This window comes from Gadus morhua, chromosome 6 (genome assembly GCF_902167405.1).
Source record: "Gadus morhua chromosome 6, gadMor3.0, whole genome shotgun sequence".
Lineage (NCBI taxonomy): Eukaryota > Metazoa > Chordata > Actinopteri > Gadiformes > Gadidae > Gadus > Gadus morhua.
In genome coordinates, this window is record NC_044053.1 from 9980008 (window position 1) to 9999802 (window position 19795).

At 47.1% G+C, this 19795-nt stretch overlaps 1 protein-coding gene across 10 annotated transcripts in view; it reads left to right on the top strand.

Annotated features, from left to right (window-relative positions):
- The window catches only part of fbrsl1 (fibrosin-like 1), a 267754-nt gene that overhangs the window by 171938 nt on the left and 76021 nt on the right, over positions 1-19795 (top strand). For 9 of the 10 annotated variants that reach the window (XM_030358554.1, XM_030358556.1, XM_030358558.1 and 6 more), the window contains one exon: positions 707-736. The exons of the other annotated variant lie outside the window; for it this stretch is intronic. In XM_030358554.1, coding sequence (XP_030214414.1) covers positions 707-736 — 30 coding nt within the window. The remainder of the gene's footprint in view (positions 1-706; positions 737-19795) is intronic. 10 annotated transcript variants of the gene reach the window in all.

Genomic DNA, 19795 nt, shown 5'->3' on the forward strand with positions numbered 1-19795 from the left:
TGAAACCAGCGAAAAAATGTATTTAAGAACGTAAACATTCCACAAAATCCTTATATTTGTCCTCACTCAATAGAGGAATGAATCTTTCTTTCAGGTCTCTTGTCCAACCTGTTTTACTTCAGAACGAAAGCCTTATTCGCCATTCATTCGGTTCAGCAGTACCTGCAAAGAAAAATGATTAGTTTGTCATGAGACACATTTTAAATACCTGACTGAATAGCCCGCGCAGAGTGTCCTTGGGCCATAATTGTCTGCTCCGGCGGTTCTCTGAGAAGGGCTGACTGACAAGCGACGGCTGAAAGGAAAAGTGATTGAGCGGCCTCTTAATGGCGCACCGTTGGAATTATTTGTTTTCAGTCTTTTTTCCGAGTCACAGCTTTGAATTTACGAAAGGAAAAACCACAGAATAGAATTATTGTGGTGCTGCCACGGCACTTTGAAACTCGGGAGAAAAAAAAACTCTTTCAGTCTATCAGAATCCACCCCACACCCCCACCACCGCCACCACCAACACCGCCTCTTTTGTTATTATAACTGAAAGCTGTCAGAGAAGGTGAAGTTTTGCGCAAAAATAACATGTGCTCTGTGAGATGCTATGGGAGGGGTCGATAGGGGGGTGGAAACGGGGGGGGGGGGGGGGGGGTTGAGCAGGGGCACATGAATGATTCCTCATATCCCCTCCCTGTCTCTCTGTTTTGTCTTGCAGTGTGACAGCGAGAGTGACGTCGATGACAAGGTAAGACGCCCCTTCTGTTCTGTTTATTTGCCTGCGAACACATGAAACGGCGCTCGCAAATAACAAACCCGGGCGCTCGTCAAAAAGGTGGAAGCTGGGCACGGGGTCGACGCTAGCGAGGAACGATGAGACGCGATGAGACAAACGACCGGCCCTGTCACTGTTCATCATTTGCAGTTCACAACGTTAATGACACTGACAAGAAAGATGCAGTCTTCAAAGTATTTTATTTTGAAACAATATTGCTCTTAAGATGTTTTTTTTTCTTTCGAGCCTGTGGATATATATAGTTAAAATGTAAGTGTGGTGATTTAATCTATATTTACCGCATAATGGTTTAATTTGGAATTTCAAAGTACATTCCTGAATACAAATGCGCTGTTTATGGGTGTCATTATATAACGGAAAGCTATCAGTCTAGGCTACTTTTTCCACGTGAAATTCAATTACTTCATAATAGCTGTGGTGCCATCCGTCGTTATCCATCAGACCGCTTGACAGATGTAGCCTATCAGTCGTACCAATTTGATTACCGTGTTTCCGTGTTTATCGCGAGTCTCAAAGGTGGTTGGCTGACGACAGCCACCCGATTACCAGATGCAGCGCCTATGGGAAGCCTCACGCAGTCTAATTCCCCCCAACAATTTACCAATTACGTCCTGTAAATGAATGAGATAGCATGGCTAATCTCCTGTAAGCTTAGCTCCCAGTTCTGTGGAAATGTCTCCAGCGCTCCCCATAAATAATACATTGATAGCAGCACCCCAATTTGCATTAACTGGAGCCTGGCAAGTCAATAGGCTTTTATCTCTTCATTGGGGCGGAAGAGGAGGCTGACTGGTGGTTGACATGACTTGCAGGGCTGTCACTCTCCATACCGCTGAATGACATCACAGCGGGGAGGGGGGGGGGAGTGAGAGGGGGGGAGAGGAAGGAACAAACAAAGGAACGATGGAGAAATGGAACGAAGGATCACACAAAGGAAGAAAGGATGGAAGGATGCTTGGAAGGAAGGAATGGCGGAAGGAAAGTTGGATGGAGGGAGGCAGGGATGGATGTGATGAGGAATGAATCACAGACAGAAATAATAAGGTAGTCCATTCCCTGAAGCGCAACTAAACTCATGTGTCAGCGTATGAATGGGTGAATGTGATGAAATAATTGAAAACGATTTGCGAGGCCCCTGGTCTGAAAAGCGCAATGTAAAAATAGTCATTTAACTGTTTACGTTATCAACCCTGGGTCTGTTCCAGTTCTTTCTGGTTGTTTTTCTTGTTGATCGCTTGTTATGAGATTGTTCTGGTCCAAAGGTAAATACAGAGAGCACTTCCCCTCAACAAGGCCACTGTTGATGTTGATGGACCTGTGTCTTCAATCAAAGCCATATTAGGAAGGACATCTCTGACGACTTGACAAATGTAATCCTTCCAAGATGACCTATGGAAAGAATAACAACCTCTCATCGTCATGTATGCGATACAATATATTCGCTGTTCTGCTTTCTGGTCGTAGCCACGAAAAGGTCATTCCCTTCCTGTATTTTGACAGGAATGCAAGAAGTATGACATGCATGGGGGAACTAAGGGTGTTTTCATTCCTTCCTTTAGCACCTTGAGTACGTATCACCATAATGATGGTGACCACAATGAGAGAAAAACCTGTCACAGCTGAAAGAACTTTTTAATTTTCCTTTCCGAATGGACAAACAGTGTCATTTGTAATTGCCTCCTCTCTGCGCTGTTAATTTGCAGCTAGAATTTTCTCTGAAAACAGGTGCCAGATCCTTCTGTCTCCAACCAAACGAAGGCTGCTTCTATGTGATATCACCAGTTACCTGCAGCTACACTGACAGGAACCTAGGGATGAACTCGGTTCAAATGTTCTCCTCAACCATGGGCCCTCAGGGTGCAATCATCCACAGGGAAATTAGATTTGAATGTCCCGGGCAGGACAGTACACGGACCATGTCAAGGTCAGAGGAAAGGGTAATCCTCAAGAATAAACTATAGATAGATCTGCAAATAGATAGATAGCATCTTCAGTTGATGTGATGCAAACTCTTTGGATCCGTTGAATCAAGTATTAGTGTTTAACTGTGAAGTCCTGGTTTATGTGGCGTTTGTGTTAGATTCATTATTTTTGATTTATAAAGAAAGCCCCCTGTCTGGTATGACCTCACCATCGTAAAATACGCTAGCTTCTCTAATGCCCCTTGAAGAAACCTCGTGGGTAGAACGCGTCCTTCCAGACATTCATCTTCTTCTGTCTCTGAGTTACGTCTTAGCTGAAGCAAGCGTCGGCCTTGCTTCTGAGAAGCCAGTGCTAAATTAGAAGTGCATGAAGAGAGACTCACAACATGCTGGGGAAATTGCCTCCACAACAGGGGGACTCTGTGTACACAAAGGTTTGTTTCAGGCCTCGTGGTGGAATATGAACATCATTAATTTAAATGCCATCCAAACATGTCATTTATTTGTTGCGGGGACTATCTGTTGATGAACTACATCCCCCCCCCACCACCGCCACCAACCCGCCCTCCAAACATGTGTTGGCCATTAGCTCACAGAAGCATCTGTTCTTGTGCAATACTGATATCTGAATTAGCGTGATGTCACAAGGACAATATTAGATATAATTGGGAACCAAATGTGTTGCCAAACATGTCAGACTAATGAGATTCTTATGTCTCATGGGACTATGTTTGACGTACTACACAAACTGCATTGGATTATGTATTTCTTTCGCGACAATTAATGAAATTACAAGCAGCGGTGGATTGATCTTCATAAGAACCGCATGCGTCCGTCCACCATAAACACAGTCTTGTTTTCGACCACGACCACCACCAACCGTCTCCCTCCAGCCACAAACCCCAGGACCTTCTGACACCGTCTGCCTGAGGCACTTCATGGCAAGATGGTCATTTTCTTTTACTGGAGAGGAAAATAGAGAGCAAAAGTGTGTCTGTGTCTCCATTTGCTCAAGTGTAATACCATCTCCATTACCCCACCTCACTCTGCAGCTCCTCCAGTTTCACTCCTACTGTGTTTTGCAAATAACACCGTTGCTGTCTGGGTCCTAGATTGTTAGCGTCTTCGGCTAATGTACCTCTCCTTGTGTGTGTGTGGGTGGGTGGATTGGTGGGTGGGTGGATGGGTGGGTGCTTGGGTGTGTGTGTGTGTGTGCGTGTGTGTGTGTGTGTGTGTGTGTGTGTGTGTGTGTGTGTGTGTGTGCGTGTGCGTCTGTGTGTGTGCGTGCGTGGGTTGGGGGCCGGGTTATCACTGAAACTCTTCTGGTCAGGTGGGCAGCCATGCACTGAGGCTTCCATGGCTCCAGCAGTCCAGGGACTGGCTAATCCTGATTGGTCCCCAGCTTCTTTTCTCGGGGGCTACTCAGGGCCGAATATTCACAAAATTCACAGACGTTCCTCATAAACACATTCTACAAATTCTCTTGAAATAGTACAACACAACAATTCTATTCATTCTTACGTTTTCTCTTATTCAAACATTCTTAGCTTATCATTTGATTCTTAAGAGTCCTTTCTGATCAGGGTCTAAAAAAATGCCCTTTTTATTATGCCTGTGGTTTACACTCATCCACCAGGACAGCGCACGGTCCGTTTGATTGACACTTTAATTCCTCCCCCCCCCGCCCCTTATCTCATTGCGGTGTGCCAAGTGAATTCCGTATTTCGACGCGCCGCGGCGTCTCTCCCCCGGTTTATCGGCAATAACTCGTCAGCTAGTGCTACGCTGCTGTCGTCCCAGGTGATGTATCAACCCAGGGAGAGGGGGGTGGGGGCGGTAGAGAGGGGGGGTGATGGTTGGGGGCTAGCGAGGCATCTCTGGCGAGGGGGGGGGGGGGGGGGGGGATTCTCCCATCCCCCAATGTCACTGTACACCTGCAGCCAAAGGATATGATCTCATGTAAATGATAGTTATGTGGTCGCTATTTTTAAATAAGTTCTTCACAGGCATGGCATAGACAAGCCCTGTGGGAACTCTAGCCTTAACCCTGGCAGGGGTGAAGCTGTGTTCTGCCAGCGGAGCTAGTCAGGACCTAAGGTTTATTATCACTGACTTCCCATCATTTGTTGATCCCTCCCAGTGGTTTTATCTCTCCCTTTCTGGCTTGCTCACTCAACGCTGTCTTGAGTACCGTACTGGTTTCTCGGGTTGTATTCTCTGGATTTTGTGACGGCTCTAGATATCGTACTGACCCCACCACAACGTGCCATATTGGGCTCAGATCCCCAGCTGTTCAGAAGGCCATTAGTTGCTGCTCAATGCTTTCTGACATCCAGTAGTGTCCATCTCCACACTACGCTATATCCCTGCCTCAACAGTCCCCGATTGGTCTCCTGGAGTGCTGGTATCTGGGAGAACAGCCCCCCCCCCCCCTACCAGGCTACTCTCACACCTCATAACAGGTTTCTCCTTTATGGAAGAAGGGAGGAGGCCGAGAACAGGGACGGCTTAATGTTTTAAGACAAGTGATCATCCGTCCTCATCTCCTTAATGACATCATATGAGGGGCACCTGCAGCAAGGGCTGAGGCAGCACAGCGCATTGCCTCACACACACACACACACACACACACACACACACACACACACACACACACACACACACACACACACACACACACACACACACACACACCTACCCTCGCCGCCAGCAGTACAAAGTGGTTCGGGAAGAAAAGGAGACCGGAGTTGACTGGTTACATTCCGTTCCCCACAGGCACTGGGAGATTCAAACTGACAAGACCAGCACACACCTTATTATGGAGATTGTTGTTGTTGTTTTTCTCCGCACCATGGTTCTTTCCCTCCCTACAGCTCTCTCCAGCACTGCTCCGCCATTATTCAGCTGTTGTTGTCGCTATCAACGCAGTGTTTTCTTGTGTAGCACATATTAACATTTGGCTACATATTTGCAGTTGTGTTTATTGACCACTTTTGGGCCAAAAACAATATCAACAATTGAATCAATTGTGTTGTTTTGCATTCCTGTTGAAAGCTTTGTGTGTGTGTGTGTGTGTGTGTGTGTGTGTGTGTGTGTGTGTGTGTGTGTGTGTGTGTGTGTGTGTGTGTGTGTGTGTGTGTGTGTGTGTGTGTGTGTGTGTGTGTGTGTGTGTGTGTGTGTGTGTGTGCGTGAATATCTGTGTTTGTGTGTGTGTGTGTGTGTGTGTGTGTGTGTGTGTGTGTGTGTGTGTGTGTGTGTGTGTGTGTGTGTGTGTGTGTGTGTGTGTGTGTGTGTGTGTGTGTGTGTGTGTGCGTGCGTGCGTGCGTGCGTGCGTGTGTGTGTGTGTGTAGGGTGGATTGCGAGGGCTGTGTGTGTTGGTATCTGCTCTCCTTGGTTTTCATTAAAGCGTATCTGGAAGCACTTACCTAACTTGAATTTATATTGAACCCTTTGTAACATTCTCTCATCTCGGGATGGCTCGTCATCATGTGCTTGCGGTTGTTCTCTTCTTCCCCTGGTTGTTAAGGGGTACATCTGTTGCACATTTAGTGTGTAAGTATGTGGTGATCTAGGAGCACATTAAGATATGTCACTGAATTGAAAAAAGTGGTTCTTAATCTTTTTGCAGTATGACACATACGGCTACAGATTGCACCCGTGTGTGTGTATGAATTCACGTATAATTGGGTGTGTTTCTGTACATTCCCTTTTTGTGTTTGTGTGCGAGCGTCTGTCCTTCTGTGTGTAGGTGCGAATGGTTGTGTGTGTGTGTGTGCGCGTGTTAATACTTAACAAGAAGTCAACATGGTGTTGTTCCAGGTGGTGGGTAGGGTACAGAGGCAAGCTTTAGTGCGGGGTGTTTTTGAACGAGAGCCGTGATGACAGCAGCGCTAGCAGCCTCTCCAGGCTGGCCGGATGACATCAGCAAACATGGCTAGCCTGTCGCTAGCTATGCGTGTCATGCCGGGGCATTACCGACATAGCAGACGTCACCGCTGTGGCATTCGGTAGCCGGCTCCTGATCATCGCATCGACGTTCATCAGGGACGAAAATATAATGATTTGTGGCCAACAAACCAATGAAAGGCTCATCTCGGGGCTAGTGGAGGTCCGGTGACATCCACGGTACTAGACTGTAATCTTTCCACTTCACTCGCGGAGCCCTTTTAGCTTCGACAGGAATTGTTGGGCTTGGCATAGAATTATTATTTTCTTTGTTTTGTTTGAAATCGCAGCTCCCCCTCGGCTCCTCTTTCACTTCCTTTAACACAGCAACACTCCGGAGGAATAAAAACTATTCGGACACGCCTGACAGCATGTGATCAGAGTTATAGTGGAAATTATCGCCGCTCGGACCCGTGCCAGGACTCTGTATTTGTTTCTCGACAGGCCTCTCTGACCCTATGTTTTTTAGATGTTGCATCCTTCAAACGCGTCTTTCCCCACATGTGAGCCAGCCGCCTGGAGGTAATAGCCAGAGAATGGTCTGTAAAGGGCCCGGCGATACGGACTGTTTTTCTGATTTTCTGCTTGAGGTCTGGTCAGTTGTGTTGACACGGCGGGGCGAGATGACGGCAGTGCCTGGCTTCATCCCCCCCCATGCTGGTCACCCACCATGACACCCCATGTTATTATCAACACAAGGGGGCTGTCACAGTAATACCACATCGTTGAATGGCACAGTTTTGGTTTTATACTATCTGTATACTGAATTGTTTGTGCAAGTTTCTGCCAAGCCGACAGGCGAAAGAGGTACAGAGTTAGGTTTTCTCTGATTCTTTGTACGATCTAACGTTCTTGATGTTTCGTAGCAAATCTAATTATTTGGAGATTAGTTTAGACCCATGGCTTAATATAACCGATTTTTCGATTGTACGGATAATAGATTGTAGCATGACCTTGACGTATTGATTTTGATTGCATGAATTAAAGGGGAGATCTTAGCCTTTAATACACAAAATGCCTTAACCAGGTAATGTGTAACATTTTCTTCATGTTATAAGTCCCTTGAAGCGCAACTATGGTGGAACACATTCATCAAGGGTGGAGTCAATGAGTTTTTGTTTAAAAAACGGCCATGCAGCCAACTCACGGACTATCAAAAGGCCTGTGTTTGAATAACAATCCAAGTACTATATACATTTTTCCACATGAGTAATAAACCTAAAATGGGCTCCACATTGAGCACAGATGTTATCTGCAGAGCAAGGGACCAAATAAAAGACACACAAGTATTTTCTGTGTACATATATGTACGATTTGAGTGTTTTTGATCGGGCATAAACATAATACCTAAGTGGATTTTTATTCAATAAACATGGTTGGACAGTAATTACTTACACATTTCTCTTGGCTGAAAATGCACTGCAGGCGTGTGTATGTGTGTGTGTAAGTATGTGCGAGTCAGTGCGTGTGTTTTCGTGCCTGGAACTGACGCACTAGCTCTCATGTCTAGCAGCCTTGGCATGTCTCCACTGGCCTCCCTAATGCAACAGGACTTGCTTTTCCTCCGCAAAATGGCGTACGCAATCAGAGACAAATATAGAATTCCCTGCTGTTATTAAGAAGCCGGTGCCATTGTGGATAATGTTTCCCCAAAGAACCGTCCTTCTTTCTCGATGCCCAGGAATACATCAGTAAAAAAGAAAGGAGCTCAGAAATGAAAGCGACTAAAACACTTACAGACAGAGAGGTCAGTTGGAGCAATTTTATTTCTCTTGAGAAATTTGACGTAATGTTAGTAAGGAAAAATTCTAGGTATGGCATATGTCTTGTGTTTCATTTTTTTTCTGGTTCTGCCCATTCTTTTTCCTCCGGGGGGCTCGATTGTGAAAAGCCCTGTCTTGGCAGCCGGGGGCTGGGTCATCTGGTTGGCTCATAATGGCAGTGATGGACAGTGAGAGACAGAATGGCAGTCGAGAGCTCTCTCCCACTTGTGGGGGTAAAAATACCCCTGTCTTCCTCCAGCGACTCACTTGAGCATTTCTGCTCCAATCCAAACACACTGATGCCCATTGGACGGCCAGCCAGAGCCAGACCTCAAGCTCCAAGGACCCTCGTACTGGGGTAGCTTTCTTTGGGTGATGGAGTGCGTATGTGTGCCGGCTTGCATACGTCTGTATGTGTGTGTGCATGTGTGTGAGAGCGAGAACATATGTGCGTTTCCGTGTGTGTGTCCGTGAGCAAGTGTATATGTGCATAGATGTGCACCTACTTGTGTGTGTGTGTGTGGTTGTGTGTGTGTGTGTGTGTGTGTGTGTGTATGTATGTGTGTGCGCTTGGCAGTGTCTGTCTATGTGTGTGAATGTGAGTGTGTGTGAACATCTGTCTTTATGCGGCATGCATGTGTGTGTGCATGTGCGTGTCTGGGTGTGTGTGTGTGTGTGGGTGTGGGGCGCGAGCTCAAGCACGTGCATGTATGTACGTGTGTGTGTGGAGCGAGAGCGGAGGAACCCAGGAGAGCATACAGAGATCTGGACCAAAACACACAGAGGCCAGCTGCCTTCAATTACTGCAGAAAGCCCAGCCAGGGCAGCCCCACATGGCCCAAACCAGCCGCTTTGATCTGCAGCCACCAGGGAGAGGGTACAGTGGCCTGGAGGAATACAGGCCCAAACATTACTGTATCAAAGGGGGCTCCGCAAAAACCTTACGGGGGGATTTCAAGGCTTAAGGGTTGCTGAGCAGGAGAAGAAGAAGAAGAAGAAGAGGAAGGTACTAGCAGTGCCCTGCCACTCATGTTATTGGGCAGTTATTTTCGTGTTTTTTTACGCCTTAGAGTGGGCTTTAAATGGGTTCACACACCTCCGACCCCTCCCTTCCAAGTTAACTGTTAAACTCCTCGCTGGGTCTTTCTTTTACGAGGGGGCATTTGGTGCTTGCCGGCATGTTCCTAATCACCGAGGACTCATTTGTGTAATGGTGGTTGACCCCGCCGATGCTTCCGACTTTAACGAACACCAGAAGCGGGGGGCACTGCGCTCGCTCCCCCCCCCTAAGTGCTGCACAGCCGACGGCGAGCAGGGGACGGCATTAAGACTATTCAGCTCGCCCCCGGTGCTGCAAAGTGCCACAGACGAGGCAAGTAGGGGCATCCATTAAGTGGGTTTGACTTCATTAGTGCCGGCCCACGGTGATGCCACAGGGCAGGAGGGAGTTGGAGGAGGAGGGGAGGGTGAGTGTGGTGTGGCATTGATTGGCATGAAACCGCAGGGGCGCTGAAGAGAGCTAACACATGGCACTGACAGGCAGAATATGGCCCGGGATGTGACACCGGGACAGCTGCCAAACAACAGCAACGTGCGTCACCGGCTTTAGGGGAGCTCAGTGAACACCCGGTGGCTGCATTAACGCCATGGACGCCAGGCCACCGCTGCAGCCAGGAGGCTTTGTGCACTGGTTTGGCCTGGGTGGAAAATCATGGCACGTTGTGTGTGTGTGTGTGTGTGTGTGTGTGTGTGTGTGTGTGTGTGTGTGTGTGTGTGTGTGTGTGTGTGTGTGTGTGTGTGTGTGTGTGTGTGTGTGTGTGTGTGTGTGTGTGTGTGCACACAGTCAACGCACGGCAGCTCTGGCCTGACTTTGAGACACATTGGTTGGTATGGCAGTGGTGCTCCAGTGGGCTAAATTAAAGTGGCTTTTTAGCAAAGGCTGCTAAATTGTATATATCAGAGGCAGGTGCTTAGTTTGATAGGTTTGGGTCATTGTGTCAACGTTTTTTAAATCAGACAAATTATACTTTTAAAAGAATGAATGTATGATGAATAAGGTTGAATAAATAACTGCGATGACTTACATGTTTTAAAATAAACGTGGATTTAACGAGCGAATATTGCGCCAAGTACTTACCATCCACTGTAAAAGGAGGAACAGGCCCTGCTCAACAGCTCATCAAAAATCTATTTCAAACCAAACTGTTTGACATCTCACACACACACACACACACACACACACACACACACACACACACACACACACACACACACACACACACACCACACACACACACACAAACCACTCACAGTAGCTCTGTAACTTCTGTAGTTGACCTGCACCCTACAGGAGGGTGGGGGGGGGGGGATAACTAAATAACGCGTGGTGAAGGATAAGGAGGCTAGGACGAAGGTCCTGTTAGGACCTGGGCTCGCCCCGGGGTGGCAAGTGTTCTGTCTGACAGCATGGAGCTTTTTGATCAGAGGGGCTTTGGTCTGAAGATGGCTGCCCACATCTGCACAGGGTGAACGAGCTGTAAACTGCCAAGAAGCATTTTAATGACAGTTGGATTATAAAATGAAAGTGGGTTCCAGATGGCAGGCAGTGCAGCAGGCAGTGATTCAGGGAGGGGGGGGGGGGGGGGGGGCAAGGGGGGGGGGGGGGGGGGGGGGGGGGGCGTGCTGAGAGGAGAGGGGGTGGTGGTTGGGTAAAAGTAGGAGCTTTTTTAACTGCTTTTTTATTGATAGAATATGGGGTGAAAGATTGCACGGGGCTTATTAGGCGTCCCGCTGGGCCGTTCCTCAGATGGCCGCGACGCTTCACCGTGGCCTCCTGTCCAATCGGACTGCATGCATTTTTTTGCAGTGCTTTTAAATCTGTCAGATCCCTGCTAGTTAAATCCACCCTGGGTCCCCCTAATACCCCCCCCCCACACACACACACACACACACACACAGGCTTATACCCCATCTCAGTCCATCCCCCCCCCGGCCCCTCCTTTGCATGGCAGCTCTCCTTTGTGGTCCCAGCATGCTGCTTCTCTCTCTCTCTCTCGCTCTCTCGCTCTCTCGCTCTCTCTCTCTCTCTCTCTCTCTCCGCACAACTGGATGAAAGCCACGGCACATGGTAAACCAGTGCCGGTCGATGTGATTGGCGGGTAAGGGGGATCAGGGGTGTCTGGGGGTAAGGGGGAGGGGGGGGTTCCCGCGACGCAAGGTCATTAGCACTGAGCTAGAGTCGGTCTTTAGCCCCGTGCTGGGACCAACTCCTGCGTGGATTCATTAGCTCTATGTCTGATGTAAATTGAGACTGGTCTGTTAATAGGAGACACTGGGGTTGTGTTCTTTTCCGCCCAGGCCCATGGGGTAAGACAGGGGTAGAAGTAGCCATCTGGGCTTTGACACTTAGCAACTGGCTGGGGCCGGTGGACCTCGGAGCCAGGCGAAGGGGGAGGCCCTGTTGTGTGTGAATCCACCGCTGAGTTAATGCCCGGATTGACCGAGCAGCGATCTGCAGGGGCCGGTGTTTTGGCAGAGGTGCTTCCAGGGGCCTCGTGAGGACGTGTGGAGCCGGATTCTAAAAGCCCCTTCCAGGAGCTGCCACCTTAGCCGCCCAAGCCGGAAGAAAGGTTCCCAGACCCCGCCCGCTGGTTCCTCCCAGTCACCCTAATCACTGTGTTTCTCATATATTTATTCATAGAAGCAACTTTTGAATGGATGAACACTCTGTATGTACTACCCTACTGGGTTTCCTGTGGTCATACATTATTGGGCGCGTTGAATTATGCACCTTATTCAAACGCTCCAGCTCAAATTGAATTTGCCCGAGATTGTGAATAGGCTTCTTTCAAAAAGCAGGAGAGACTCAAGGTCTTAGTAGAAGGAAGCTGTGTATGTCCAGGGTTGGGCACATTCGGATCCTTTCAGTCCAGCAACGGCGTGAGCAAGGCTCTGCCTGTTCACTTTACATTCACAGCAATTTGGACTCAAACACATGTTGTTGTCTGAAAACCCTGAGGAAACGTCGCCCTTGAGGCTTGTTTATACCGTTCGATACGGTTCCGAACGGGAACGCGTTTACTGAAAGTATACGGTTACCGGCAAAAAACGTCGCGAAAAATGTGGGGGTATGAGGGGCCGTCTGGGACAGAATTCATACTTGGTCTTACACACACTATTATACTCTCTCACATACACTATTATACTCTCTCACATACACTATCATACTCTCTCACATACACTACTACTCTCTCTCACATACACTACTATACTCTCTTACATACACTACTATACTCTCTTACATACACTACTATACTCTCTTACATAAACTACTATACCCTCTCACATACACTACTATTCTCTCTCACATACACTACTATACTCTCGCACATACACGACTATACACTCTCATACTTACATGTAAAAGGAGTTTAATAGTTTGAATGAAACGGAAGTGAGTTTGAATGAAACGGAAGTGAGTTTGAAATGTTCATAAGAGTCTGCAGAAATCGAATATCAATATTATTTGAGTGTAATTACATTGTGTATATGCACAAGCCATCTTATACAAAGCAGCCGAAAAATAGAAAACCAAAACGCTACTATGTTTTTTTTTCTGCGATTCAGGGTTTGAATTCTGCTATTGTCGTCTGATTCATTGAATCCGCTGTGTTTGCCAGGGTCTCAGGGTCTTCCGACTCTGGGGAAGAGCCTGCTAGTTTACGCACACCCCTTGCGCATTTGATTTCTCAACCACACGTGAGACGTTGTTTGACATGCTGGATATCGTCAGAAAGGTATTTTCATTGGCTATTAGGATATCTAAGGCCCGTCCCCGACCCTTGCTGTCTGCTGGTGTAGCTGTCAATCAAAGTATACACGCACCGTTTTGATAGCGATCGCCTCATTCGCTTGTAAGGCTTGTAAACAAGGAAGTATTGGTCTTACAGACATGTGGGAGGGCTCTATGTCACCGTGAGACCCTGGCAAACACAGCGGATTCAATGAATCAGACAACAATAGCAGAATTCTAACCCTGAATCGCAGTTTTCTAAAAAAAAAAAACATAATAGCGTTTCGGTTTTCTATTTTTCGGCTGCTTTGTATAAGATGGCTTGTGCATATACACAATGTAATTACACTAAAATAATATTGATATTCGATTTCTGCGGACTCTTATGAACATTTCAAACTCACTTCCGTTTCATTCAAACTCACTTCCGTTTCATTCAAACTCACTTCCGTTTCATTCAAACTTTCCCGTTTCATTCAAACTCACTTCCGTTTCATTCAAAGTCTCTTACACATACTACTATACTCTCTTACATACACTACTATACTCTCTTACATACACTACTATACTCTCTTACACATACTACTATACTCTCTTACATACACTACTATACTCTCTTACATACACTACTATACTCTCTTACATACACTACTATACTCTCTTACATACACTATTATACCCTCTTACACATACTACTATACCCTCTTACATACACTACTATACTCTCTCACATACACGACTATACACTCTCATACTTGCATGTAAAAGGAGTTTAATAGTTTGAATGAAACGGAAGTGAGTTTGAATGAAACGGAAGTGAGTTTGAATGAAACGGAAGTGAGTTTGAAATGTTCATAAGAGTCCGCAGAAATCGAATATCAATATTATTTTAGTGTAATTACATTGTGTATATGCACAAGCCATCTTATACAAAGCAGCCGAAAAATAGAAAACCGAAACGCTACTATGTTTTTTTTTAGAAAACTGCGATTCAGGGTTAGAATTCTGCTATTGTCGTCTGATTCATTGAATCCGCTGTGTTTGCCAGGGTCTCACGGTGACATAGAGCCCTCCCACATGTCTGTAAGACCAATACTTCCTTGTTTACAAGCCTTACAAGCCAATGAGGCGATCACTATCAAAACGGTGCGTGTATACTTTGATTGACAGCTACACCAGCAGACAGCAAGGGTCGGGGACGGGCCTTAGATATCCTAATAGCCAATGAAAATACCTTTCTGACGATATCCAGCATGTCAAACAACGTCTCACTTGTAGTTGAGAAAACAAATGCGCAAGGGGTGTGCGTAAACTAGCAGGCTCTTCCCCAGAGTCAGAAGACCCTGAGACCCTGGCAAACACAGCGGATTCAATGAATCAGACGACAATAGCAGAATTCTAACCCTGAATCGCAGTTTTCTAAAAAAAAAACATAGTAGCGTTTCGGTTTTCTATTTTTCGGCTGCTTTGTATAAGATGGCTTGTGCATATACACAATGTAATTACAATAAAATAGTATTGATATTCGATTTGTGCGGACTCTTATGAACATTTCAAACTCACTTCCGTTTCATTCAAACTCACTTCCGTTTCATTCAAACTCACTTCCGTTTCATTCAAACTATTAAACTCCTTTTACATGTAAGTATGAGAGTGTATAGTCGTGTATGTGAGAGAGTATAGTAGTGTATGTGAGAGAGAATAGTAGTGTATGTGAGAGGGTATAGTAGTGTATGTAAGAGAGTATAGTAGTGTATGTAAGAGAGTATAGTAGTGTATGTGAGAGAGTATAATAGTGTATATGAGAGAGTACAATAGTGTATGTGAGAGAGTATAATAGTGTGTGTAAGACCAAGTATGAATTCTGTCCCAGACGGCCCCTCATATGGGGGCGGTGTAGTGACATTTCAAGCGAGAGACGACCATGGCATACGAAGAAGGTACTTAAGAAAATGAGGTTCATTGTCAATTTTTCTCATTGGTAATATCAGTGAAATAAATTATCCGTCCGCATGATGCAATGTATTTGACGGCCTCACAGATCGGCGCCTCCTCCAACACTGCCTCTGCCTCTTTCTTAAGGTTCATTTATGCTCCGTTTTCGTAAAAAACATAAGATACATTTCAATTGTTGCATCCGTCACTGCCCACATAATTCCGTGCGTGGTTGACAGTGTTGTCATGGATACAGCGTTGGCATGGATACAGAGGGACGCGCCTCTAGCAACAAGGGATGCGGCGGGGGAGAGGTCGTATTAAGGTATACCTTAAGATGGCCGCCCCAGTTTTTCTATCCTCTGAACAAGCTGCCTGCGTTTATATATTCCATAACCGCCTCTCCATGAGCGAACCAGCAGGCTCGGCCCCCAACCCCCCCCCCCCCCCCCCCCTTACACCGCTAACTGCAACATCAGAAACAATTACCGTCGACATCACATGAAATTACTACTGTCGGTTTGCTTGTTTGCCTAGTTATGTGTCTTGAAAACTGCCATCTCCCACCCAGGGAAGGTCCCTTCCATCTGCTCCCTTCCCACCACACACCCATATGAGCCTGCATGCACACATACCTTCAAGCCCTCACAGGCGAGCACGCACACGCACACGCACACGCACACACACACACGTAACCACGCATAACCAGCAGCCCTCCCCCCAGCTCACGAAGAGAAAGGACAGCCAGCCGACAGCTTAATGGACTAATTTGTAATTGCATGTGAGAAAAAGCCAAGTTGTTGGACTCGCTGTAATTTGACAGAGGGGAGAGGCAGCTCTGAGCCAGACCACAAATCCTCAAGCACAAATCCCCTACAACTCCCCCTACATTCTCCCATTCATGCTCTTCCCCTCTCTCTCTGTCTCTCGTGCTCGTTCTCCCTCTATATTTCCCTCTCTCGCCATCTTTCCGCTCCTCAAATCCTCTCTTCTCATCCATGGAGAATAGACGGAAGGTGATGGGAGAGATGCTTTTAACATGTTATGTATTTTAAAGCTCCTGGCTCTGTCGTACCCCTCCTCTGTGAAAAACCTTCACAGAGGTCCCACAGGACAGTATAGGGGAAATATCTGTGATGCGTTTGGATGCGTTTGAAGTGCAGGACAGATGGGGGGGACCCCAGGGGACGGTAAAATATGAATCGAGGCTCGTATTAAGAGAGACATTTCCAACCCCCCCCCCCCCCCCCCTCCATAAGTTATTTATCAGCAGCTCCGTAGTGCTGGAGAAAGAATTGAGAGTGCTCCTTTAAAGTGTGCTTCTTGATGACTAACATGGGGACTGTTTCAGGAAGAGCCGTTGTACTACAGGCCTTGAGTTGGTGTTTGTGTGTCAGTGTGTGTGTGTCTGTGTGTGTGTGTGTGTGTCTGTGTGTCTCCACACACACACACTAGGGGCCGAGGCTGGGGGGAGGACAGTAACATGCAGGGCGTGTCTTCCACAGTGTAGAACAAGAAGTAGTGGGCTGATACATGGGGGGGGGCTGGCGTTTGTCTCTAGGTTCAACGCAGGCCAACCAGGGCTACAGCTGTTCCCATAGGGAGGTTCTGGAGAAGAGAGGCTGCACACACACACACAGACACACTGAAGTGAAATACATAACGTTAAGTATGATAAAAAATAGACGACACAGTAAAAATACTTTGGAAGATAGTGGTCGCTTTTTGGTTTAGCATGGTTGAGCAGTATATGAGGTGTGGCAGCTCAGCTCTGTGTTGCAGGTTTATTGGATTAATTATATTTTAAATATGCACACAGTAATAAGGAACAACATTTTCACTCATAAACAGTTGCTTGAGCGCATGTGGCACCAACTCCGCTACATTAACCTAAAATCATTTAATCATTTAATTTAGCTGTCTAGACATAATCAGTTTACACACATACACCCACACAAACACACACACACGCACACACAAACACACACACACACACACACACACACACACACACACACACACACACACACACACACACACACACACATGTACACACATACATGAGACACATTAAGCAGCATATGTGGGGTCATGTGAGTTCATGCTAGCTAACAACCGTGCCATGCGAAGAACCGGTGTGAGGCAGATCAGCTAGCTAGCTAGCTCCTGTTCATGTGACACATTAGGGGGGTTAACCGCAGCCCTCTGAAGTGATCAGCAGGGCTAATAAAGATCAGCCAACGACACTGCCACTTGCTAATTGCTTTCCCTGAACCACCATCGCCGGTGTCTTTAGATCATCTGTCAGCAGGTGTTTCTCACTGACACGCGGCAGACCCTGTCCTCAGGCTCACCTGCCGGCAGGCAAGCTGCCAAGGGGTACTGGTCCTCTGTTGTCAGTCTACAGTGATGTGGGAAAAAACTGACTGATGTTAATGTGTGGTGTGTGGCATGTTTGTTAAGGTAGTGTTTATTTGAAGATTGCTTTAAATAAAATGTAGGTTTATTCAAACTGAGGTTTTCACATACAGGGTAGTTATGATGGTTGTGTAATGAAAGACATACAAGATGCAAAATATTATGAAAACAACGGTAGCTATCTCTTTTTATGGTTAGCATTGAGGCTAACGGGAAGCTATTCAAGCAGCATGGCGTTATGAGCTAATGTGTTTTGTTATTGTGTTTAGTACCTTTTATTCAGTACCTTATATTCAACTGTAGATAGGACGTTAAATAGATATTTTGAGATTGTCTGAATGTCTCGTTAAAATACATTTATTTTTTATTGTGGCGGCCTGTAATGCAGTCGCAGAGGTGACCATTTTGAATCACTGACGCATGATGCTGCATTACAATGGGCAACAATTTGCATATGATTTCATGTTGAGGGTATTAGATTAATGGCTTGTGACTGGTGTGATGAATACTAATTTAGCCTTAAATCATGTCACCATTAGACATCTAGAGGTGGCCCAGTAGGCTAGAAAGCAGCTGAGCACCAAGGCAATTTATAACGCCGGCTAACTTCCCTAGCCATCCGCTAACGGCTAGCCCTTTTAATGGTGTCGCCTATTTCTGTCCATTTACAATGCACAGTAATGGCCCTTCCTGTAAATGCGGGCTATTGCAGGGGCCGTTGGCTTTCTTGTTAAGGGCGCGCAGGCCCGCCGCGGGGGTTAACGCAGGCTTCATAGACCCTAGCAGACTATAAAAACGACTGATAGTCTATCCAGCAGCGGTGGCCCCTAATGAAAATCATAAACGTGTCCTCTCTCCCGGGGGCCCCTCGGCCTGGGCTCCCCGCGTGAGCCGGCGCCGGTCACCCCCACCCCTCCCCATCGTCCCCGCTAGCCTGCGAGGCATAATGATGCTAATGTGGCGTGAAAAGGCTAGGCTAGGCTAGGCTAGGTGGGAGCGTCATGCGGCGCCTTAATGTCATCTGGTCTGTTATGACACGGCTCTGCATGTCGTCCCCCCGCCGAAAACAACATGGCGGATGCGGTCCGGAGCCGGCGCCAGACACGTTCATTAGAGTCTCTGCTGATCCTGCTGACGTCGCCACGGGCGACCGGAACACAACACACAGCCACACAGACTCCGACAAGCCTCTCGGATCTCAGCGCTCCTTAAATGCCAGGCTCGTTCCCAGACCTTACCTTGAGAGTACGTATGTGGTCTCACAACAATACATGCTCAGCGCAGTTGGAAGGTCATTGGGCCAAATAAACAGGCCTTCAGTCTGCTCAGCTCGTGTAACCGTGAACTATTAGATAGACAATTTTATTTTATAATATATTCGAATATATGTGAATTTAGTTAAAATAAATAAAATATACATTTAAAGTAATGTAATAGTAGTATACTATATTTTCTTTCCCTTAATTCATGCATTAGAGAGAGAGAGAGAGAGAGAGAGAGAGAGAGAGAGAGAGAGAGAGAGAGAGAGAGAGAGAGAGAGAGAGAGAGAGAGAGAGAGAGAGAGAGAGAGAGAGAGAGAGAGAGAGAGAGAGAGAGAGAGAGAGGGTCCAATGTAGAGAGAGAGGAGGTGGGTAGCTGGTTGTCCAGAGGGAGTTGTTTGAGTGATGTGTTTCGGGGTCTAGATGGGGGGGGGGGGTTCGGGTGAGCGTGATGGGACTGTGTGGTGAGAGGGAGGGGGGAACAAGAGATGGAGGAAGAGAGGGGGCATTGGGGGAGGGGTACTTTAACAAGCCCTAGATTGTTAGTGACAGGCCGATACTTCAACACTTAAAGTAGAAGGTTTGATTTAATCACAGAGCTGTCATTTGTTATTTGTCTGGCCCGCTCTGCCGGGGCCTCTGCTGATCAACTGCCAGGCCCCCAGAGGCCTCTCCCCCCCCCCCCCCCCCTTCCCCCTTCCGTAATGTCTAAATCCTCCGCACAAATTACAGCCACGGAGCCCCCACCCCAACACCCAACCCCCACCACCTACCATCCCCACCACTACCCCCCCCGACTCCCCTCCCCTCTGCTGCTACAGCCCCGCCAGGTTAGCGATGACACTAGAGGGCCAGAGGGGAGTGAGGAGGCATGGATAGACAGAGAGCGAGAGAGAGAGAGAGGGAGGGAGAAAGACAGAGCTAGAGGGAGGGCGGGGGGGTGCGATGTTTGGAAAGGGTGTGAGTGTGGCAGGGAG